The following is a 25,325-nucleotide window of genomic DNA, read 5'->3' on the forward strand; positions in this document are numbered from 1 at the left end:
TAACACCGGCACTACGAAGTGACTGTTTGGGTTTGTCTATTTATTACATTATCAGATAAGATGAAGTTGTCTGACATTACACAGACCATTTAAGTACAGGTAATAAAATAAGTATAACCATGGAATACAAGTGCAACTAATACAATGTAGGAAACCATGAACTAATATTATTTGTTCTTTATTTATATTTTAGCAATGTTTTATTGTATTTTTTCCTCCAGCTAACACCTATCAAGTGCCAAACACGACCCTGAATTACACTCTGGCGGCTGACGTTGCCTTACTTAGCAGGAATATTAAGATCATTGGTGAGGACTACCCTGGTTGGTACAGTGAATCATTTGGAGCCCGAGTTCTCGTCAGCACATTTTCAGACATCGATGTGGAATATCGAGGTATTGTAACTCTTACCAATGCTAATTATTTCTGTAATAGAGGAAAGTGTCTATCTGGCTCAGAAAAATATCTGATGCCACCGGTCACAGTCCCGATCCCACAGGGAACTATAGGGTCCGTTTCATCATCAGTTTCTCGTCATTTTGTCCTATAAACAAGACTAGGGGCTGATCATATGAGGAGGCAGCTTTACTGATCATTTATCATTATTATGTTTTTGAAGGTAGTGCAAGAATTGAGAATGTGGAATTTTACCACAGTGGGCAAGAAGGTTACAGAGATCCCACAGACCCGCGGTACTCATTGGCTTTCCTCAATCTTGCAGAGGTGAGTTGTCATGGACTTTATTTTACTTGTTTCTCTTTATATTGAAAAAAAGAAAAAATTGGGAGAGGGACACAGAATTCATATTCTGTATTCTCATGCCAAAGTAGTGGGAGAAGGAAAGCTTATGTAAAAATATATCTTGATTCCAAAAAAAGATAACACTTGTCTGCTTTGTTACCTATAGGTGTCATCGAATGAATCCTATGTTAAGGGATGTGCCTTCCACAATGGATTTTCTCCAGCAATTGGTGTGTTTTACACAAACGGACTCGACATTGATGACAACGTTGTTCACTTCACTGTAGGAGAAGGTAAATTTAACGAACAGGTGGACATAGAAAAAAAGGGACCACAGAGCAGGCTTCCAAATGGATCTTCTCTGGTGGGTAATGCCAACCAAGACAGAAGTGGAAAGATATGATTTTGGTGGCACTCAGGTGGTAAAGTAAATGGTGGGTAAGATTCACCTTTGAGTTCGGAAACGACACCAGGAAAGAACACACTCAGGAGTTGGGCAGATTGACAATAGGTAGAAGAATCGGTGAAGTGGCGATGCCCTGACCGGTAAATACCTTTACTAGGCAATGCACCGCCACTTTGTTGATTCTTCCAGTGAAGACAGAAGGGAGTTGGGCTTATTTGTTTTACCCTCTACATCTTCTTTACAGGACCGTTGTGCTGATAATCAATAATTAAATACTGGTAATATTTAAAAAATAAAATCTCTATTATGGTAAACAATAAAAAACAAACATAAAAACACTGCAACATAACAATCCACTCTTTAAAGATATTGTGTTACTTACAGTGGCGGCCATAAGTTTTGCATTTTTTTTTTAAAAGTGTGATTACTTCTGTCTGATTGTTGTGATGCCATTTCCCTGGTGATGAACTGAAAGTGCATGAAAGACCTTAATTTTAACCAAAATGCTTTTGAATATAGGTATGGTCATTTAATTAAAGAAAACTGACTGCCAAAAGTTTTGCGTCTACTATTTATTGATCACAACATTGTGTACAATGCCATAACTTAGTATTTTGTAGCATAACCTCTTGCTTTAATTACTGCACCACACTGACAGGGCATTGGAGCCACTAGGGTATTCAAGACATCTTGAGGGATCTTTCTCCATTCCAATTGCAAATCTGCAAACAATTCATCTTTATTGCTCTGGGTACGGGCCCCAACTCGTTACCCTAACTCATTCCAAAGGTGCTCTATAGGGTGTAAATCAGGTGATTGGCTAGGCCATTGCAACAGGCAAACATTTTTCTTTGCTAACCAATTTTTTACTAAATTGGATGTGGGCTTAGGATCATTGTCTTGCTGGAATTTCCATCCCCTGTATACTTTGGTTTTACCATGTGGCAGCATTACATTCTCCGATATATCCTTGTACATGGTAGCATTCATACTTCCATCAATTCTATGGAGAGGGCCAATGGCAGATGCAGAAAAGCAGCCCCAAACCATGACATTGTCACCACCATGTGTCACTGTAGGTGTTTGGCACCTTAAATCATTACGATTTCAAATTGAGTGGTATATTCAGTGCATACCATCACTACCAAACAGATTGAACTTGGATTTATCTGCCCACAACACCTTAGACCAAACTGTCTCTTTCCATTGGCTGTGTTCTTTGGCAAACTCAAGTCGGACCTTCCGGTTCTTTGCAGAGATGAAAGGCTCTTAGCCATCACACCACAGCTTGGCGACTCACTTTGACCCCATATTCTTCCTTCATTTCGTGTGAAATCTGTACAGCACTTTTATGGACATCAGATACTGACTTTTTCATAATAATGTGATCAACTCTGGAGAAAGTTTTCCGTGGTCGTCCACTTCTAGGTATGTAAGCTGTTCCATAACTTTCTTTTTCCTTCTTTAATACGCGTGACACTTGACTCTGAGAACAGTTGGATTCCATAGATCCCTCTTTTTGGCTTTTGCCTGACTTCACTCTCAGAATAATACGATTCCTGACATCTGGTGATAAATTTGGCTTTGTCTTTGCCATGTTTTAACCTAAAAACACACGCATAAAAAAAAAAATTGGCAAAATTTGACCCATGACAAAATATGCAAAACATTTGGCCCAGAAAATGTTGAAACCTAACACAAAGGGATAAAACAATGCCGCACACAATTTTCGTCCTTATAGCTGACATCCATTTGCTTCCAGTGTACTAAAATCACCAGGAAAATGGTATCACAACCACCAGACAGAAGTAATCACACTTTAAAAAAAAAAAAAGCAAAACTTTTGGTTGCCACATTACTTAATGCTGCAGATGCCATGTAAAAAACACATGAAAATTGAAAAAACATAAAAAAACAAAGGGAAGATTTTTGTTTTGTTCACACACTCTCCCAAAAGAGGTGCATTACATCAGTTCTGTATACATCAAAATTGTACCAATGAAAAATACAGCTTGTCCAGCAAACAAGCCCTCATAAAACTCTGTTGCTTGTAAAAATATATAAATATGAACTTATTTAAAAATATATATATATTTTGCAAACATGGTAAAATATAAAAAAAGTTATATAAATTCCATATTGCTGTATTATAATAACTTTCATGTTAAAGATAACATGCAATCTATACTGCACAGTAAACACTAAATAAATTCCGAAAAATAAAAAATAAATTCCCCCAAAAAACTTTTCTTCAACTCAAAACTGTGCCATAAAAAATCAACTTATCCACCAAAAAGCAAGACATCAAATGGCTAAAAAAATGTTAAGTTAAGAAAATTCATATTTTTTGGAATGGGGTGATAAAAAAACAAAGCCAAACTCCTGGGTCCTTAAACGCCTCGCCAATATACATCGTACATATACGGAGGATGAGCGAACTAGATATATGGACCGGGTTAAGAGCTTTACCTCCCAAAACAAATGGAAAAAAAAGAGATAAAGGATCTTATGTTCCGTAAAATAGAACTAATAAAACTACAGCAATGTAAGGTGCCCCAGCGAGGTAGTCGTGGGCGAGTTGTAGCCCCTGTTCGCTTTGACACCCTACAGACAATTTGTGTCCCTCTGATGTGTGGCTGGGTATGTGACATTCTTCACTTACTTCAAACCATCCGATCGCAGCTATCTCCAGGCATTTCTCTTCTGGGACCAGGGCAGCAATAAATTCAGAGGACACGAGGTTCTTAACCATAACTGGGATTTTACTTGGGGGAGAGGAGTATATACAGTATTTACAGTCAGGTACATTGAATAAGGCCCAACAGGTTTTCATCTCCCATACAGGTGCTAGAAACATCTTCAGCCCTGGTGCCCTCTTTAGGTGAAGCATCTCTCTAATTCTATTCTCTGTCCCAAGAGACGTTTCCTCACCAGAGACAGTGTGTCCTGATCCTATATCTCCCTCACGGCTTAACCTGGAGTCCTATCTTCCTCTGCTACCTGCAGACTAGAAGTGCCCCGGGGTCCTCAATACCTCTGTTGAGTTTCTCTGGCCGGCTAATGGGACTCCTGCGTGAGGAGATATTTACAGTGCTTATCCACTGTCTGAGGGTAGGAAGCCCCCGTCTACCCTACAGCCAATTTCCCTGGCTGTCCCCCCCCGTAAGGCTTCCTGTCACAACTCTGACAGGACTCCAACTGACACCTTCTGGAAAATTCTCCAGACGTTACCTAGGATGCCCCGCCCCCTGTGGCAGTTAATTCCTCACTGTCATTCTGGTAGCAGGCTCTCACTAACAGCTGCACCCGACAGTGGCATCTTGTGGCCAATTAAAAGTACTACAGCCCCACAAGGAAATATGTCAAACTAAACCCCAGATATACTCAACGCCTGACCGTGATACTGCGTTCCCCCCTCTACTCTATTGACTGTACCACTGAAGCTAACCCCTTAACTTGACCCGACAGCAGTTCAGAGAGACCTACCTATGGGAACATGTTATTCTAACTACTTTAGTACCAAAGGAAGGTTACACCCTTCTTCACTATTACAGCTATATTGTGTCATTTGAACTACAACTGAAAAAACAACAAGCCCCGATAAGGCTAGGTCGAAGAAAAAACAAAGTTATGGCTCTTGGAAGGAGAGGAAAACAAAACAATAAAAAACTTTATACTGACTGCTTCTCCAAGAGTTTAAAGGCATTGTCCCATCATGATCGGCCCTGCCGTGGTCCCTACTTCTGAAACTTCCATTGATAAGAGGTGAAGTTGCTGCAAGCGTACATAAATTTACTGCCCAGCGCCTGCCTCCGATATTAAGTAACTCTACGCTTTCGCACATAGCAAAGGGGGAACAGAAAAGTGGACCGTCTGTATGATATTAATATTGTACTACTACTAGGGGAATATAGAAAGGGGTTTTGAAACAATCCCTAAATTCTCCAATTTTATGTTATTATACCATATATATATATATATATATATATATATATATATATATATATATAATATTATATTTCATATTATAGTTATTAAACCATACTGGTTTCTTTATCCTTTGTTAATGCTGAATTTAGAAATGTATCAATCCTAAATTCTTATTTGTAGGAATCAGAGTATGGGGAGCACGTGTAAATATAAGGAGAAATCTGGTTGCCCTTGCCGTTTGGCCCGGTACATACCAAGACCGCGAGGAAGTAAACAATATACTATGGCATGCTGGAATAGACGTAAGTACAGTAGTTTGGCGCCACTCAGGGTGATTAAGATTGAATTAATCATAGTTACATAGTTACATAGTTTATAAGGCCGAAAAAAGACAAGCGTCCATCCAGTTCAGCCTATTTCTTGTGCACTGCAGCTATTCCGCAGCGTTGATCCAGGGGAAGGCAACAAAAAACCATGAGGTATAGGCTAATTTACATCACTGAGGAAAAATTCACTTCCCGACACCAATCTGGCAGTCAGATTAAATCCCTGGATTAATTAACTAAGCATAAGATGTAATTTTATTGTTCTCAAGAAAGGCGTCCAGGCCTCTCTTGAACTCTTTAAGTGAGTTGGACATCACCACTTCCTCTCCCAGAGAGTTCCAGAGTCTCACGGCTCTGACCGTAAAGAATCCCCTTCTATGCTGGTGCAGGAACCTCCTTTCCTCCAGACGCATAGTGTGCCCCCTCGTCTTTGTCACCATCCTTGGTATAAACAGGTCATGGGAGAGATCTCTGTACTGCCCCCTGATGTATTTATACATGTTTATGAGGTCTCCCCTAATCTACCCCTTTTATCATTATTTTGAGAATTCAGTGCAGATGATTTTAAGTTGACAAGTAATATACCTTTATATTCTCCAGAGCTTAATGGTTTTATACAATGCAGAAAATTCCTTGCATAGACGCTTTAGATTTAAAAGACAATATTGTGCCTGCCTGCAGCCACCACTAGAGGGAGCTTAGGAGCTTACTGTAAACTGTATTGCTATTGAATGTAATGTATATAGTATGCTCCCTCTAGTGGTGGCTGCAGGAAGCCATTCCCTGATCTAAAAGCTGTGTTGTTTTATATTCTAGATCAGTGAAGGAACTGACATTGTCCTGCAGAATAACGTGGTTTCTGGGTTTGAAAGAGCTGGATATCGCATCGATGGAGAAGTTTGCCAAAGTGAGTAGCAGGAGTAACATAATATACGGATGCTATATTATGGTCAGTTCTTTTAAACCGGTGATATTTTGACTTGTAATATGGAAACAGCCAAGTTGGTCTATGTCACCAGTCTTAGGCCTCTTTCATACATCAGTATTTCCGGTACGTGCGGTGACCATTTCCACAAGTACTAGAGACACTGACACACGTAGACCCATTCAAATGAATGAGTCTGTGCACATGTCAGTGTGTTTCCATTTACCGAGTGTCCGTGGGCAAAATACGCTGACATGTCCATTTTTTACACGCTGCACGGGCCGCAAAACGTCCCACACTGATGACACATGGATAACATCCGTGTGTCATCAGGGTGACACGTACCAGCGCCTGGGAATCAGTGGTACAGTTAGCGCTATTCCTAAGCGCTGGAGGCAGCTCTCATCATTGTCTCCTGCTGGCGCTGTGATCAGCGCCAGCAAGGGACAATGCTGACAATTGTATTGTGCCCCGCTGTGTCGAGCAAGTGTAAAAATAAGAATAAAATTAAAAAATCGTTATACTCATCTGTCCGAAGTTAAAAAAATTCAATGTCCCACGCCGTAATCCATTTGACCGACAGGCAACTGCTCCCACTCAGGAGCAGGGCAGAATGACTCCCTGCAGTTAGCAGGCGCCTGAGCTCACTGAGTGACAAGACACCGCTCACTGAAGCGCAGGTCAGGGGCCCACTCGCTGCAGCGAGTCATTCTCCTCTGCTCCTCAGCGCATGTGCTTGCCTCAAGCCAGGTGACTATAATGATTTTTTTATTTTATTCTTATTTTTACAGCTTTTGGAGACATCGGGAGCAGAATACTTCTCTCAACTTTGTCCCTTGCTTGCGCTGATCGCAACGCAAGCAGGGGACAATGATTTAACTGTACCTTTGATTCCCAGGCGCCGGTACATGTGATCCTGAAGCGGCACATGGTTGACACTCGTATGCCACACAGGTAGACTAGGACACATATCTCCAGTACTGTTTTTTCCAATACCGGAAATATCAAGACGTGTGAAAGAGGCCTTAAAGGGGTTTTTGAGTTTTGGAAAACCCCTGTTCCCAGACTGTAGTTTGTTTTCAAAAATCAAACTGTACTTTACACACCATCACTGGTTTACGCAATGAGTCTCCACCACCGCTCCTGGTGTCTGTTATTGTCTGCAGCGCTGACAACACGTTGCAAGTGCTGCAGCCAATCATTAGACTCAATTGCTCATTCACCCCAGGTCACGGGCCCCACAGCGGCCGTATGGTCTGCTGCATTGTCAGTATGCCCCTTCTGTAAAGAAACAGCACCAGATCTAATAAGTGAAATGTCCATGGGTTGAGGTCTCTTTAAAAACATGATACTGTAAATGATAGTGCTGTAGTTATATTTTGTAGTTGTGCTCAATGGTTTGATCTAAGGTATTGCATGGTTTGCAGTATTAGAACATAATATGTTAAAGGGGTGGCCCAGGATTTTATTAAGGTTGTTGCCACTGGTGTGTCAGGTGACAGACAGTCGCCCTGCAGTTGGTTGCAGGAGATCTCTATGTTTGGCATTACAGACATCTTCTTAGAGGCTGGCTGTCTCTAGGACCCAGCAGCTACCTCCCTCCGGCTAATTAGCTCCCTGACTGGGTGTATAAATACCTGGTGTGTCTGAGAGGGAGGTGCCAGTGATATTCATTACTACTTGTGAGGCTTTAGCAAGAGCAGTACTTTGTCCTCTCTGGAGCTTGAGGCCGTGTGCGCATTTGTTTGGAGTCGTCTAAAGCTAAGCAATTCCCCCCTGTTTGTCCTCCCTTGTTGTCTATAGAGTTTAGTGGAGATCGACTAGTGCTCATCTCCTTCCTTCCCTAGCTTTAGCCATACAACAGGGAAAGTCAGGGTGAGGCAGGTGTGCGGCGATTGGTGAAGAGCCAATGTAGGGACTGTAGTTGAGACAGGGTGACACTAGACCAGACTAGGAGGTCTCCACTGCCCCCTTTCCCTAGTGTCTGGGCTCACTTTCCCTCTTCCCTCTGTGTTGCACTAAGTCTTTCCCACACCTTGCGTGACAGTTGTCTAAAGCAGAAACTAGTATAAATTAAAAATAAATAACTTACCACTCCCGTGGTCCTTACTAGTACTGCACTGATTACATTATGTACATTTTTTTCCATGACTACTAGACTTAGTGGTGATGCTAGTATGTACAGCACATTATGACTGAGACCAGTGATTGGCTGCAGAGGTCACATGCATGATAGGTATGATGGCTCTGCAGGTTTGGCAGTGACCACTGAGGGAGTAATGGTTATTAGTTTATTTTATTCCATTTCTTACTGTTAGTCAAATTATTTTAAATCTCAGATGAAACCTCTAAAATTCTTGCAAAACTTACACTTCTCTCTTTATAAAGTTTTAGTAAACAGAGTTTACCTTGCAATATGCTCACTTCAATACTCTGCATGTCATTACAGTAAATATAAAAACTATCGCAGCTTGTAATTACATATAATTATTCCTACAGATGTCACTGATCCCAGTCTGCAGTGGTTTAACAACGAAGCCTATGGCGGGTTACATGGTATCTACATGAATCAAGATGGGCTCCCCGACTGTTCACTTATAAGAGGATTTAAATTATGGAAATGCTGGGATTATGGTATTTACTTCCAGGTAATGTATGAATATATGGCTGCCTACTTAAAGGAGAAATCTTGTCTTAAAGGGAACCTGTTCTGATCTGCTGGTACCAAGTTATAGAGCAGGAGGAGCTGAGCAAATTATTATAGTGATTTGTGGGAAAAGGTTGACGGATTTATTTTTTAAAAACTGCTCAATTTAGGCTAAGGAGTCCAGTGGGCGGTCCTACTCAGTGAAGAAGTCATAAATTAGAAGAGTTCTAGATAAATAAATGACAATTTGCTCAGAATTTTGTATTCAATCTTTTAGAACTTAATTCTGCTTACCTCCTGTTTCTTTATGACATTATGTCTGCAAAAGCACATTCACACAGATAACTTAAAAACCAAAAAAGACAAATACCTGAACCTGACAGGTAACCTGATTGCCGTCGACGTCTGGAACCCAACACTTGCTCCCTCATATACTCCGGCACAAAACTATGTGATAAAGCATCAGCCTCATCTTTCTTAGAATCAGGGAGATATGTCACAGAGAAATCAGCAAGAGGTTGACCGAGGACAGGATCTTTGGAAAAGGTTCTCTTGATGGCAGCTACAGCACCAATAGCCACAGTAGACCAAGAGGAAAAGTCAGTACCCTTCTTGGTCATACCAGTAAGAGGTTTGAATATGACCGAAAAAGTTCTTCATGAACTTACGATAAAAATGTGCAAACCCTAAGAACCTCTGTAAATCTTTAAGATTTGTTCGTTGTGCCCCATCAAGGACGGTCTGTAACTTAACGGGATTCATCTGAGAACAATAATAAGACCTATGTGGGAGAAGAACTTCACAATCAGTCTCAGAAAAAACACCCTCAGAATCCTGAGCAGAATCGGGAGGAAGAGATCTCACAGATGACTAGGGTTTAGATAAAGAACTTGAAAAATAGAAATTACCCAGGATTTAACCTTGCGAGTCTCCCAATTGATGGTAGGATTGTGTTTCAGCAGCCAGGACATGGCCAACACAATTTTAGCTGGCAAAGAAGGAGGAACCATCAATGAAATAGATTCTGTGTGTAACACACCCACTTTCATGAACACATTCTCATCCTTAGAAGTAACATAAGTCTGAGTAAGGGGGGAAATATCAATTGCAGATACTTCAACAGGATGACCAAGTGTTGCAGCTGTGTACCCACACTCGAGAGCAAAATCACTCTCAATAAGATCTAAGGCAGAACCTGAGTCAACAAATGCAGATGTAATTAGGACTACAGATTTGGTAGCCAAAGACACTTATGAAAAACAAGCAGTGGTCTGCATGTGAGATAACCTCAAACCTTTAGAAACAGTGTCCTTACATATTAATGACTCTTTTCTTCCATTCAACTTAGATTTAAGACATTATTGTATTTGAAACACTGAATCATTATATGACATCTTTAACCGCAGTATAGACAGAAACGAGCATGTGTCTCAGGTTTAGTTTCCCCCTTGGACTTTCTGAAGGCCCCAATTTGCATCAGTTCTCTTGCCTCAATAAGATGAGAAGGAGAAGACACTAAAACACCCTTGAAAGTTTTCTTATCCCTAAGACGTCTGTCCAAACGCACTGCCAGTGACATGGTCTCATCCAGGGACAATATGGATGGACTATAAGCCATAATATCTCTTATCTGACTAGTAAGATGTTACACGCATGTGACGCGCCCCTGGGCCTGTGTCGCGCTGCGTTGCGCACGCGGGAGCTTACCCGGAGCCGGATCTCTTGAGGGTTGTAGTCTCGTGGCGGTGATCCGGTCCGTGCCCAGGGAGTCAGACTAAGTGGCGCTGTATCAGCGGTAGATGATGGACGACTACGCCACCCGTTGAATGCAGCTATGGAGCTGCCGCTGCAGGGCAGACCGCTGAGGCCGGTGGAAGGATGGTGCAGCGTGGATGGTATAACCCCCAACGGGAGGGGTATGGCCTCAGGGCAGCCGACGTGGATGATGGGGGTAGCAGGAACCACTCAGAGACGATGCGGTGTAGTTCAGGGTCTTTACTGGTGACAAAGATAGACCCTCCCGGAGTACTGGCTAGCGGTTGGGGCCTGGTCAGTCCTTGAGCAGATGGGATCTCCCCTGGCCAGGCGGAGTTGTAGGCCTCCCAAACTAACGATACTCTTCTGGCTACCTTGCTAGAAGCGAGTATAAGTAGCCCACGTCCCTGAGTGTACCGTGTGGTGCTCACCCGTATGGCCGGTGACTCGGGGCCTTCTAGTAGCTTCCGCTCCACGACGGCGGTGCTGGTCCCATGCGTGTGACCGTGCCTTCGGGTTTCTTGGCCAGAGGACCTGAAATCCCCTGCCTGACGGATTCTGCTGCTGGGTAGGAGTTAGTCCCCACAGCCTCGGACTCCGGGTCCGGTAAGAAATCTTCTCAGTCAGGGCGAGCTCTGCAGCTGCCAGCCCCTGACTCTTTGTAACACTGCTCCCACAGAGCTCCTGTTGTTTCTTCCTATGCTGCTTCTCTTCTCTACTTCTTCTCTACTCACTAACCCTGCCTCAGCCCTAGGTTTATATAGGGGAAGTTCTTCCCCTCCCAGGACTGGGCAGGAGGTGTGGCATGCATAGGATTCCTGACCAAGAGACATCCCACCTGCTCTCAGACATAACATTGCATTACTGTGGAAACCAGACCCCTGGGGTGCCACACATGCAGCTAGGTTCAGATAGGGCGAGACGGGTTTCATGAATTGTTTGGAATCCAGGGGGAACCGTTACTCAGGGCGACCATAGGCTGCAGCTTCTCTCAGGCACACGATAGATTCAATTGCTGACTAGACACATCTGACCAGAGTCTTCATAAACAGTTGAACAGTGGAGTTTAATTAAGTACAGCCAGTACCATTTAACTCTTTGAAGCAACAGGCTTCACCACAGTACAGTCTATTAAAGCAGGCACAGTAACATCAGTCTCTTCAGTAGCATAATTTAGCACAGATTAGATCTCTTAGCAGCACACTTCTATGCATACACAACCACAGGCTTTTCCTTCACAAGGACACAATAGTGCACCGCATTCTTTATCCTGCATGGAGATGGAGGGAGGGAGGGTTTGATGAGGGAGATGATCCCTGTGACACGATTCCTTTTACTCCTTATCTTCCTGCCTAATCATACTCCACACTGTTAGCTTGGGGAGTCTATCTGACCTGTGTTTAGCTTCCCTTTTGACCTGAATTCTGTTCACTTGCTTTCTGTGAGATACAAATCATGCACCACCTTTCTCTTCGGCTCCAGCCAGACTAATAAACAAGTTCCCCACCATCTCCCTGGGGCTCTGCTAAAACACTCCCTGTCTTCTGTGACTGTGTTAACCCCTCTAGTTGCTGGATGCTTCTGGAGCACAACACTTCCGGTCTCCTGTGCTTGTGTTACTTCTAATAGTTGCTGGATTCTTCTGAAGCACAACACTTCCTGTCTCTTGTGACTGTGTTAACGCTATGGCTATGTGCCCACGATGCAGAAATGCTGCGGATTTTTCCTGAGCATTTCTGAATTTCCCTGGCAGAAAATACGCATGCGGATTTTACATGCATTTTTTCTGCCAGGTAGAAGCGTAAGTGAAGCATTTTGAACATGCGATTTCGCATGCGAGTTGTCTATCACTTTTCCAAGCGATTTTAGCATCACTTGGAAAAGTGCTTGATAACTTGGTCACACTATATAAATCCATGCAACCGGCATGGATTTATATAGTGTGACCAAGTTACAATGCTGCAAATGCAGCATCAATAGTAAAAAAAATTTTAAAAAAACATTATACTCACGTTCAGATGGCCCTGGTCTCCTCAGCGATGCGTCCGGTATCTTCGGCGGCTCCTGGTGCTCTAAAATGGTCATGTGATGACCATTTTAGAGCACCACTCACGCGACCATCACATGACTAAATGACGTCACGGAAGGTCCTTGCAGACCACCGCCGGAAGCCAAGGAGACAGCAGCGCCGCTCAGAGAAGACCGGGGGGTGCCGGAAAGGTGAGTATAAGGTTTTTTTTAATATTATTTTTTAACTATAGGTACTATGGTACCCGGGTCTAGAGGAGAGTCTCCTCTTCTCCAGACCCAGGTACCATCCGCGCATTGAACCGCATAATATCCGACTGTGCACGTGTAGTCATGCGGATGTCATGCGGTCCAATGCAAGTCAATGGCGGTTAAAATGCCGCGATTCCGCAAAATTAATGGTAGTGCTGCGGATTTTTCCGCAATGATAATCCGCAGCGCAAATTTCCACAGCGTGTGCACAGCACATGCGGAATATCAATGGGGAACATTGCAGACCCTCTACCAAGCATTTTTTAAGCATTTCCGTGGGGGAATTGCCGCCGCAGAAACCCTTAAAAAACGCATAGTGGGCACACAGCCTTATAGTTTCTGGATGCTTTTGAAGCAAGAGCACTACTTCTGCATGTCACAAAGACCTTGACAAAATTGACTGTGGAGAGCTGGGTCACTCCAGTAGGTCTCCACTGCCACTGCCCAGCATCTGATCTGAGAGCACAACTCCTCCACACTAAGTTTTGCCTGAACAAATCTGCAGATCATTGATTCAGCAACAGCAACTTTATCGGGGTATTCATAAATGAGCTCCAGAGCAGAGAAAAAAGCATCTACTGAGGAAAGCAGAGGAGAATCCTCAAGCAGAGAAAATGCCCAAGCCTGAGGATCTCCACGGAGCAACGACAGAACAATACCCACACGTTGACTCTCACTTCCGGATGAAACATGACGGAGACGAAAAAACAACTTACATGAAGAAAAAAAATGGAAACTCACTTCGGTCCTTGTCGAAACAATCCGGCAGATTTACCTGAGGCTCAGATGGTGGTTTTAGGTGTTGTAGAACCTGTGTAGCGGCAATTAATACATGCTGATATTGCTGCTTGATATCTGCCACCTCCAACGACAAAGACCGCAATTGCGCTGTCAATGCATCCACAGCGTTCATGATGAAAACTCAGCACAAAAAACGGAGTGGGCTGGCGAAAATGTTGTGACTGCCAAAGGACATTCATACGGATAACATATAAACCAGGAAGACAAATTCCTGAACCTGACAGATCCCTATTCATACTAGGAAAAGACCTTCTCTTACCCTGGTCTGTCCCTGCCTGACCACGGAGGTTGGCAAAATAAGATAATGAAATGGCGCCCCCACTTGACGACGGCTTACCCTGAATGTCCTTAGCAGCTCCTAGGATAGCTAGAGTAGCAGTTCCCTAAGTAATAAAGGAAACACACAAAAAACAACTGCAACTAACACAAACTACAGCAAAGTGAATGAATCCAACAAAGTCTATCACCAGCAGGAAACACCAGTAGGGGAAGGTATTTAAAGCTGCACCTGAAAGGTGATAGAACAGGCAAACAGAGTAAATGAAAAACACTTGTTACCTAAAACCGACAAAAACAAAGATAACAGGACTAAAACAGCCAAAGAAAAGGTGTATCTGTTGTAGCTTGGTGGAAAGATAAGCTGACCACTGAACACAAGCTCAAGGGATTGAATCCTGGAGCATAACATACCTGTTACTTGCATATCAAACTGCATTTTCAATCTGACAGGTTCTCTTTAAGGAGAATCTTATGGAATAGCAAAGAGAGATGCCACCAGGTAGTTCAGTCACTTTTCATTGTGCCACCACTGCCCATTCAGATCTGAAATTGTCTGATTTCATCTGTTATAGTGATATGTCAGAAGATGCTGCTGTGGTGCGTTTTCCCTTGTAACGTCTTGCTACTTATTTCTAACTCTCTTGTGTCTTTGTCTTTGCAGGTTACATCGTCAGTGCAGATCTCTGACGTCTTTCTAGCAGAAAATGGAATGGGTGTACTTTCTATAGTATACACACCAGCAGCAATCACTCACCAAATATCGAACAAAACAGTGCAGATTTCCGTGAGTATGCAAAATTTAGCATCTGCTCGCATCTGTTTGCCATTGACAGATCGGTCTGGATATTGTGGTTTTTTTTTACAAATTAAGCATAAAATATTTGGCACTCAGTAGATACAAGATAGCGATAATTTATTTCACCAAAATTGCCTCACAGAATATGCATGACGTTTCCGTCATCTAGACATTCCTCAGATGAACATAAATTCTGTAAAGAGACAGACATCAAAAGAGAAAAAGTGCTCAGGCATAGCAGAACCCCGCAGTATGAAGGTGTCTGCTTTTCACTGGCACATCTGAGGAAGGTCTAGATGACCGAAATGTAACGCAATTTTGGTAAAATAAATGTCACTATCTTTTCATCTACTAGGATTGCCAAGTTCTTTGTTTTCTGCATAAGGGGTGGGACCCAACTTGAGCACCTATAAAATAGGAGTGCCTTATTTATAGAAACATAAAATATGTGATCCCTGGTGTAAACATGTTTTACATATTCCAAATATATATTTTTTGCTATTATTGCCCAATAGAAGCCAAATTGCGTACGGTATATATGAGTGTTTGTCTAACAGATGTCCAAATTGTGATGCAAACCCTTGGAACACCATTTTATTTTTTTTTAGGTTGACAAAAATCTAAAATTCTTTGCTGATTGATTCCTTAAGTTACAAATTAAATAGACATAGCTTATTTTTTCATACAAAGCATCAAATCTTCTGCCTCAATATATTGATTTTAAAAAAGAAAATTCTGGCTCCCTACAACTACCTGCAAGAATGGCAGGGAAATTCTGTAAGGTGTTGTCCCTTTTCTTATAATTTGGTACTTACACAGTAGCAGCTCAATGGCAGTGATGCTTAGCCATATCTTCTGCTGTGCATGCGTCAAGCTGAGGGTAAGAGACATGCACAGTAGAGACCAAAACATGAGAGTGTATATTGAGACATGAAGAGATACACAACAATAGAAGAGAGGACTATTTATGAGAGGTCCAGAAAGGGGAGATCTCAGAAAGGTGGCAGAATTGTTATAGAACAATTAAAAATTTTCCAAGCATTGGACAATCTCTTAAATTCATACATTGTACTATTGTACTTAATAGTAAAACAGTATTATTAGAGCAGCCCTAACTTCAATTTAGAAGTTTTTGGGATTCAGTTTATGGCCAGTGAGTACAGAAAAATACACAGGCTTTTGATTTCCAACAATCTCCAAAGGCTTTCCTGGAGTGTTCATATATTTATAGGCTTCATGAATATAGACGATCCATAAACAAATTTAGGTGGTTCATACATAATAACAAATAGCAAAATTTATAGCTGCATAATAAGTAAAAGACACTCCATGTGTCATCCAACTTTCAAAGTCAAATTTCACTTCTAAACTCTACCAAGTGGTGGCTGTAGGCAGATAGACTTTTATTGTGGAAAGGAACACTGATCATGGATATAAACATATTGTAATGCAGCGGCTTGCAGCATTACTGTAATGGTCCAGGGTGTGTTCTGGCTGACCATGTACCTCTCCCTCAGAAGGACTGATCACATGACTGTGACATCATTGCAGGTCCTGTGTGCACTGAAGGACTGATCACATGACTGTGACATCATTGCAGGTCCTGTTGTGCACTGAAAGATATATAAACCCTGGTAGTTTTGAGACAGGGTGTGAAAGGCGTGAGGCCTGTTCCCTGTGTGTGGGACACCGTTAGCCTGGAGAGGCTTAGTGAGGCCTAGAGAGGCCTGGTGAAGCCTGGTGAAGCCTGAAAGGCAGAGGCTGGATCCTTATGTGTAACAGACGCCAGTAGCCTTGGAGGGCAAGAGGCTTGGAAGACAAGAGTCCTGAAAGGCAGAGGCTGGATCCTGTGTGTGTAAGAGATGCCAGTAGCCTTGGAAGGTACGAGGGCTGGAGACCCCCATCTGGGAAGCCGTAAAGCCACAGCGGTGGCAGAACAAATCTGATGTAAGCAGCTATGACCCGGCAAAGGTAAAAACGCTGCGTTATATGGACATTGATATAGTTACTTGCTGAAGGCTGTAACTGGAGCCAAGTGGGCCTGTCTGCCACTTGAAAGGCTCTTGAATGTTATGTGTGTAAACATGCCGGTGAGCCACTGAGATGGACTGTGTGATAAGCAGTTATGAAGTGTAATAAACTGCTGGATTGTGAAATACTGGAAAACGTGGCTGGTGTGCTTTAGCATACCTGGTGCAGCGAGTGTCCCCCAGCATGATGACTAGCGCTGCCTTACAATATATAAATGCATATTGTATGTGTATATATATATATTGTGGTAGATCTGCTCACTCGTCTGCACATGGAAGTAGACGTGGAACACTGTCTCTTTAAATTTTCTGTTGGTTTATTAAACGGCATAAACCAATGTAGAGTTCATAAAAATAAACACAGCCCATCTGGCATAACGGCAAAACAAAATAAGGAAATGTCAGCAAAGTCCTTGCACTGGCCGGGGTTCCGCCACTCAGGATTAGCAAAGCCACACGGTTCAGATTAGCACAGATTAGCACACAAACACAAGCTCCTCTCTCTGGAGCTGGCCTCCAGATACTGAACCCCACCTGAGTCACAAAGCTGGCTATTTACATCCCAGACCACACCCTGGGTGTATGGTGAATGGTCTCCCGCCCGCACGATGGCCATTCACCTATAAAACATGCCCTTTTAATTCCGACTGGTTAACCCTCTCTGCACCTACTATGCAGGAGAAGACTTCAATGTTTCACATCACTGAAGCTAACAGCCTCACTGAAATGTATCTCCCCTCCAGTATTCTGCCAGTGACTTTGACACAATATATATAGATGTGTATACACATCTGTATGAGATAAGTTTTTGGTAACCACTATACCCTGTACCTCATGTATGTTTACAAATATTTACAATATATACCAATATATTATTGGTATATACTTTATATATATAATCTACTATTTTCATAATAGGTATAGTCATTTTTTTCACAGTAGAAATGATATATAAAAAAAAATTTAGGTCAACATTTTTTGTGTTACTTATTTTCAGAAATCCTTGCTGGTGGGAACGAGTCCAGACTTTGATTGCAGTGATGTCCTGACAGACAGTGATGCCAATGTCAAGCTTTCTGATCAACATCGCAGTGCCAGGCCTCTGACAGGTTGGTATTCTCTGAACCGGAAAATGAGAACATGGAACATAAGTAAACATATAGTTGCTCACATGCCTCCAACAAAGCCGGACTTCAATGAGACATCATCCAAAAATGGAGTCCAAAACTTCAAATTTATCTCCTTTCCAGCAGTATCTGCCTTTGGACTCTGTTTAACCTCCTTTTCGAAAGTTTCTGCCTTTTTAGATGAACAAGTCCTCTAAACTGTGCATTCAGGAAAAAAGATGGATGCCATCAGGGACACATTTCAATACTATTGTTCAAAAATTAAAATGGAAGACCTTAAAAGGAGTCATGAACAGGGAAACAAACTTGGTCTGAACATAGTCTAATGCTGTTATTTTACCATGTATCACAGTCAACCAATAGCATGATGTTCATAGAGTTTTTATGTTCTTCTAGTACTCCTCCGGTTTAGTCCAGCTTTTTGAGCCTCCAGACAGATGGATGGTCATGATTTTACTGTACGGTTTACTGTACAGTCTTATAGAGTCACGTTTTATTTCCCTCATTCATTTACAGGTGGCAGAAGTGGCATTTGTTGGCCCAACTTTGTCTCTGGCCATAACATGGCGCCTGGACACCCGATGGCAGGGACCATGAGCTATAATGCAATCAGTGGCCTCCTGAGTGTGAAAGGTAAATGTTCTTTAATACTTCCTGGCTGACTTCTATTTCTCATCTTATAGAAGACTTGCACTTTATTTAATACATTATTGTTGTTTTTGTTTCATTTTTAGATACAACATTTGTGGGGTACAAATCTGTGTGTTCTGGACAGTCCAATGTAATGTTCATGACAAACCCAGATAGTGAGGATTTGCAGCACCCAGTGGAAGTCTCCACATTAACAATGTCAGACTGTTCAGTGGATCAGAAACTCTTTATCCATCGACCAGACGTATCGTAAGTAACTGCACTAATGTAAACTGGAGTCCATGTGACGCGCCCCCTGGGGCCGTAGGGTACTCGGTAGCCGGGCTGGTCCTGTATTGGGGTAGTCACAGTGGCAGTGACCCGGTCCGTGGCCCAGGGCGGTCAAATAAAGTGAAAAGTCAAAGTCAATTTGGGGAAATAAAGATTTGGGGATAATGTTCGTGACGCCACCCGTGGTATGCGGCTATATGTGGCCGCCGCTGCTATTCAGATCCACTGGGGCAGTTGGTGATGCAGCAGAGATGGTTCAGCTCTCCACGGGAAGAGCTAAGCCTCAGGGCAGTATATAGGATTGTTGAAGTAGATGTTGCTGGTGTAGTGCAAGGCAGGTGGTGGTGCAGCAATTATTCAAGGGCACAGTGGGGTGCAGTCTTCAAGTATTTACTCACAGTTGTCAAGCTGCTCCAGGTTACAATGGCCAGATTATAACCGCCCACGTCATCCTGTGTCCTCCAGGGAAGTGATCCAGCCAACTCTCAGATAACTTAGAAGCACTTGCACGGGACCCCTTTCTGTGTACCTATCCAGGTCATCTCCCTCTGCGCTGGCTCTCGCCCTCCTGCCCTGCGCCTCACACACAGTGTCCCAAGCCAGTGGCCGTGGGCCTTGTCGGACGACGTCTGGTCTGTCCCCTTGGTCCTATATGGCCACCTTTTCAGCGATTATGTGTGGATTTTGGCTACGGCACATAAAGGTACCGCAACCTCCAGTTTGCTAGCTGAGCCTTAAACTACTCTACTAGTCTGGGGCCGGTCCCCTCCTGCGGCCTTGATCCCTCCATGGTCAGCGTGAATTTGGGCGCACGGGTGGTTTCCCGCACTCGCCGTGCCCCTAGGATCCCTTCTGTCTCTGGAGCCCTCCTCCCTGCTCCGGTCTTCTCTCCTCCCTCTCCTACTGCTGGGCCCCACTGAACTCCTGCTTCAAGCACTGGAGCCAGGAAAATGGACCCTTCCAGATGTTTTTACCTGTCTTTTATATTCTTCCTGTCTGTGCTAAACTACTTCCTCCACCCACCTCCTCCACTTAGTTCCACCCTCCTGACAGGGACAGGGACGGTGCTCTCCCTCAGGAGCAATCTCGCCCTTCCCTTGGGAGTGGTGTGTGTTGGATATGAGTGTGTGGGTCCCGGGTAGTGCTCCCTCCTTACCTGAGAGTGGGGTACCACACCTCTGGCTGAGATGCAGTACCTCTGTGGCAACTGGACCCGCAGGGGCGCCACATTTTCCCCCCGTTAAACACAGCACGTCCGCGGGCTGGAACAACGTAAAACAAGAATTTAAGACATGCAAAAAATTTTAGAATGCATTCACATAGAAGAACAGTAGATAAATAACTTTTCTTCCCTTTATGGGAGGCACCGTCTCTTAAACGTTACATATAACTGCTAGGCATATAAAACAATATATAAGATCACTTTAAATAACATTTTGTCAAACAAGTTCAGTAGACTGTAGTGAGATCCTTAAGAAGTGCTAACTTTTCATAATATAAGTTTTTGGGTTAATCACTGTCCTTAACCATAATGTCCTTTTTACTTAACCGGGTAACTATAAAAAGAAACGTTTTTTATTTAAACACACATATTTTTTTCACAATACTGACATTAATACCCTTCCGGGTAACTATATACATTTTTCTGATTCTAAATTCAGTTCAGTAATGGTGCTACCTCCGGCGGAACATTTGTCCACCACTGGATGGCCCAGCCGGGTCATCAGCTTCAAATGGCAGGGGTACGTTCTCCTCCTCCACCACCCTACTCACATGTAGGGCGTATCACCCCCGTTCTCTGTGGTGACGGGTGTAGGTGACCCTATCTCCAGGGTATAAATCCCGTCCCGGGTGTCCCTGCTGTAGGTGGGACTCCACATCGCGCCGGTTTACGAAGAGGTCCATGGCCATTTGAGGCTCCCGAATGAAGCCCCAGCCCTTGTCCAGGTTGAACTTTACTACGGTGCCCAGCATTCTCACACTCGTGTTGTATTCACAGAGCTGCAGCAGCTGGGATGGATGGATGGATGGGATCACACAGCACAGGGCTGCAACAGCTGGATGGATAGGATCACACAGCACATGGCTGCAGCAGCTGGATGGATGGGATCACACAGCACAGGGCTGCAGCAGCTGGGATGGATGGATGGGATCACAGAGCACAGGGCTGCAGCAGCTGAAGGATGGGATCTCACAGCACAGGGCTGCTGCAGCTGGGATGGATGGATGGGATCACACAGCCCTTTGCAGGGGGAGGCAACAATCTCCACCCCCCTCAGTCTGATGCAAAGGGGAAGGCTGGCACCTTTCAGCCTGAGTGACAGACAACTCTGGTACAGTCTATGCAAGTGGGAGGGGCCTATTTTGGCACCATTTCCAAGGCTCCGCCCATGATGGGACACCCCACATATCATTAACTCCGCATGTGCTACAGTAATGGCTGCAGTCTATACAGTTATACACAGTCTTTGTGGCACACGGGACCCGGTTAACCCTGTAGATCCTGTTCTTGACGCCAAAGTTGACGCGCCCCCTGGAGCCGTGGGGTACTCGGTACCCGGGCCAATCCTTTCTGGGGTAGTCACGGTGGTAGTGGCCCGGTCCGTGGCCCAGGGCGGTCAAATAAAGTGAAAAGTCAATTTGGGGAAATAAAGATTTGGGGATAATGTTCGTGACGCCACCCGTGGTATGCGGCTATATGTGGCCGCCGCTGCTATTCAGATCCACTGGGGCAGTTGGTGACGCAGCAGAGATGGTTCAGCTCTCCACGGGAAGAGCTAAGCCTCAGGGCAGTATATAGGATTGTTGAAGTAGATGTTGCTGGTGTAGTGCAAGGCAGGTGGTGGTGCAGCAATTATTCAAGGGCACAGTGGGGTGCAGTCTTCAAGTATTTACTCACAGTTGTCAAGCTGCTCCAGGTTACAATGGCCAGATTATAACCACCCACGTCATCCTGTGTCCTCCGGGGAAGTGATCCAGCCAACTCTCAGATAACTTAGAAGCAATTGCACAGGACCCCTTTCTGTGTACCTCTCCAGGTCGTCTCCCTCTGCGCTGGCTCTCGCCCTCCTGCCCTGCGCCTCACACACAGTGTCCAGAGCCAGTGGCCGCGGGCCTTGTCGGGCGACGTCTGGTCTGTCCCCTTGGTCCTATATGGCCACCTTTTCAGTGATTATGTGTGGATTTTGGCTACGGCACATAAAGATACCGCAACCTCCGGTTTTCTAGCTGAGCCTTAAAGTACTCCACTAGTCTGGGGCCGGTCTTCTCTCCTCACTCTCCTACTGCTGGGCCCCACTGAACAACTGCTCCAAGCACTGGAACAGGAGACTGGTCCTCAGCCAGAACTCTCCACAGAACTCCTGCTCCAAGCACTGGAACAGGAGACTGGCCCTCAGCCAGAACTCTCCACAGAACTCCTGCTCCAAGCACTGGAACAGGAGACTGGCCCTCAGCCAGAACTCTCCACAGAACTCCTGCTCCAAGCACTGGAGCCAGGAAAATGGACCCTTCTAGATGTTTCTACCTGTCTTTTATATTCTTCTTGCAACACCTCAGCCACGAAGTGGAGACCACGTTAAGTTACAAAGTGGGATCACCAAGTGCTGAGGGCAGAAAAGTCAACAACGCTCTGCTGACTCCATAACTACAGAGTCCAGACCTCCTCTGGTATTAACATCAACTCGAAAAATGCGCCCCCGCCGGGAGATTCATAGCCAAGCAGACGCATGCAGTCTTACGTTACCTAACACAATGCCAAGAGTCGGATTGAGCTGTGTAAAGCCGCCACCACTGGACTCTGGAGCACAGATAACGTGTTCTGTGCAGTGATGGATCACACTTCTCTATCTGGCATCTAATGGACGAGTCTGAGTTGTCACATACCAGGAGAATGTTACCTGACTGACTTTATTGTGCTGGCTGTAAAGCTTGGTGGGGGGGGATAATGCTATGGGGTTGTTTTTCAGGGGATTGGCTTTAGCAGCTTAGTTCCAGTGAGAGAAAATGATATTGCTTCAGCATACAAGACATTTTGTGCAATTTCATATTTAGAACTTTGTGGAAACAGTTTGGAGAGGGCCCTTTTTTGTTTCCGATGACTGTGGCCCGTGCACAAAGCCGAGTCTATAAAGACATCGTTGGGGTAGTTTGGGTGGAAGAACATGGACTGGCCACATAGATCCCAGACCTCAACCCCAACCAACACCTTTGGTATGAACTAGAACGGAGATTGTGAGCCAAGGCTTCTCCTCCAACATTAGTGTCTGACCTCACAAATGCTTTTCTGGATGAAAGGGCAAAAATTCCTACATACACCTCCAAAGTCTTGAAGAAATTCTTCCCAGAAGAGTGGAAGCAGTTATAGCTGCAGAGGGGCAAACTTCACATTGATGCCTTTTGGTTTAGATTAAGAGGTCATAAAAGCTCCTGTAGGTAAAACGTGCAGTGTCCCTATACTTTTGTCCATATCTTGTATAGTGGTCTCTCAAATAGGAAATTAACTAGATGCCAGATACACTGGATTTGAAAATCCAGCGGAATACACTACAATGAGTAAAATCCTAGTATAGATCTGTGTGTGTATTGGAGATGTCACATCATTACTTTTTTTTTTCTTGTCACTACAGAAAAGCCAATCCTTCTGACTGTGTAGATATGACCTGCGATGCCAAGAGGAAGACCTTGTTGAAGGATCTTGATGGATCTTTCCTGGGGATGATTTGTGATGTCGTTTCACAATCAGAATTCCAGTGGGATGGAAACACAAAGTACGGCCTGGGAGACTACAGGATTCCTAAAGTCATGCTGACATACCTGAATGGAAGTCGAATTCCCGTGTCCCAGGTGGCGCCATACAAAGGTGAATAACCTAAGGCTACGGAAACTGAACAGTGCACTTAAAAGTCTTTGTAAATGTGAGATCATGTCATGAATCCACCCCTTGGCACTATGTGGCATATTTTATGGCAGAAGGTGTCATCAAGTAGAGCGTAGAGCGATTTTAGAAGTTGAGCTTGCAATGTAATACACAGCCTGGCTCCTGCAGCAATGGCGGGATCTGAAATAAAAGCCAGAAGCATGGCCTAGTAGGATGATGCTAACAAACCAACACACCGCAGTACAGAAGTATAGAGGTGTATTGTACAAGAGATCAAATGATGCCGAGTCACCAAGTGAAAGTCAAAAAAGGTAAAAAAGTTGGGTTAAATACTCTAAAATAGTGTGTGTATGTGTGTTTCTATCTATCTATCTACAGTGGTGGCCAAAAGTATTGGCACCCCTGCAATTCTGTCAGATAATACTCAGTTTCTTCCTGAAAATGATTGCAATTACAAATTCTTTGGTATTATTATCTTCATTTAATTTGCTTGCAAGGAAAAAACACAAAAGAGAATGAAGCAAAAATCAAATCATTGATCATTTCACACAAAACTCCAAAAATGGGCCAGACAAAAGTATTGGCACCCTCAGCCTAATACTTGGTTGCACAACCTTTAGCCAAAATAACTGCGAACAACCGCTTCCGGTAACCATCAATGAGTTTCTTACAATGCTCTGCTGGAATTGTAGACGATTCTCCTTTGGAGAAGGCACCCTTCAAATATCAGGGACCTGGAGCAGTTTGCCAAACTGCCATTTTGAGATCTCTCCACAGGTGTTCTATGGGATTCAGGTCTAGACTCATTGCTGGCCACCTTAGAAGTCTCCAGTGCTTTCTCTCAAACCATTTTATAGTGCTTTTGGAAGTGTGTTTTGGGTTATTGTCCTGCTGGAAGACCCATGACCTCTGAGGGAGACCCAGCTTTCTCACACTGGACCCTACATTATGCTGCAAAATTTGTTGGTAGTCTTCAGACTTCATAATGCCATGCACACGGTCAAGCAGTCCAGTGCCAGAGGCAGCAAAGCAACCCCAAAACATCAGGGAACCTCCGCCATGTTTGACTGTAGGGACTGTGTTCTTTTCTTTGAATGCCTCTTTTTTTTTCCTGTACACTCTATGTTGATGCTTTTTGCCAAAAAGCTCTACTTTTGTCTCATCTGACCAGAGAACATTCTTCCAAAACGTTTTAGGCTTTCTCAGGTAAGTTTTGGCAAACTCCAGCCTGGCTTTTTTATGTCTCGGGGTAAGAAGTGGGGTCTTCCTGGGTATCCTACCATACAGTCCCTTTTCATTCAGACGCCGACGGATAGTAGGGGTTGACACTGTTGTACCCTCGGACTGCAGGGCAGCTTGAACTTGTTTGGATGTTAGTCGAGGTTCTTTATCCACCATCCGCACAATCTTGCGTTGAAATCTCTCGTCAATTTTTCTTTTCCGTCCACATCTAGGGAGGTTAGCCACAGTGCCATGGGCTTT

The 25,325-nt window shown here is 44.0% G+C and overlaps 1 protein-coding gene across 2 annotated transcripts in view; it reads left to right on the forward strand.

The window, feature by feature from the left end:
* PKHD1L1 (PKHD1 like 1) overlaps window positions 1-25,325 on the forward strand; it is a 378,989-nt gene that overhangs the window by 327,752 nt on the left and 25,912 nt on the right. For both annotated transcript variants that reach the window (XM_073679777.1, XM_073679778.1), the window contains exons 59-69: window positions 222-395; window positions 620-723; window positions 908-1,034; window positions 5,258-5,379; window positions 6,220-6,310; window positions 8,828-8,976; window positions 14,752-14,874; window positions 17,914-18,025; window positions 18,560-18,676; window positions 18,778-18,943; window positions 23,593-23,825. In XM_073679777.1, coding sequence (XP_073535878.1) covers window positions 222-395; window positions 620-723; window positions 908-1,034; window positions 5,258-5,379; window positions 6,220-6,310; window positions 8,828-8,976; window positions 14,752-14,874; window positions 17,914-18,025; window positions 18,560-18,676; window positions 18,778-18,943; window positions 23,593-23,825 — 1,518 coding nt within the window. The remainder of the gene's footprint in view (window positions 1-221; window positions 396-619; window positions 724-907; window positions 1,035-5,257; window positions 5,380-6,219; window positions 6,311-8,827; window positions 8,977-14,751; window positions 14,875-17,913; window positions 18,026-18,559; window positions 18,677-18,777; window positions 18,944-23,592; window positions 23,826-25,325) is intronic.

The sequence above is a fragment of the Phyllobates terribilis genome, unplaced genomic scaffold (genome assembly GCF_046119375.1).
Source record: "Phyllobates terribilis strain yellow unplaced genomic scaffold, ASM4611937v1 Scaffold_4__5_contigs__length_816908805, whole genome shotgun sequence".
In the NCBI taxonomy this organism is placed as follows: domain Eukaryota; kingdom Metazoa; phylum Chordata; class Amphibia; order Anura; family Dendrobatidae; genus Phyllobates; species Phyllobates terribilis.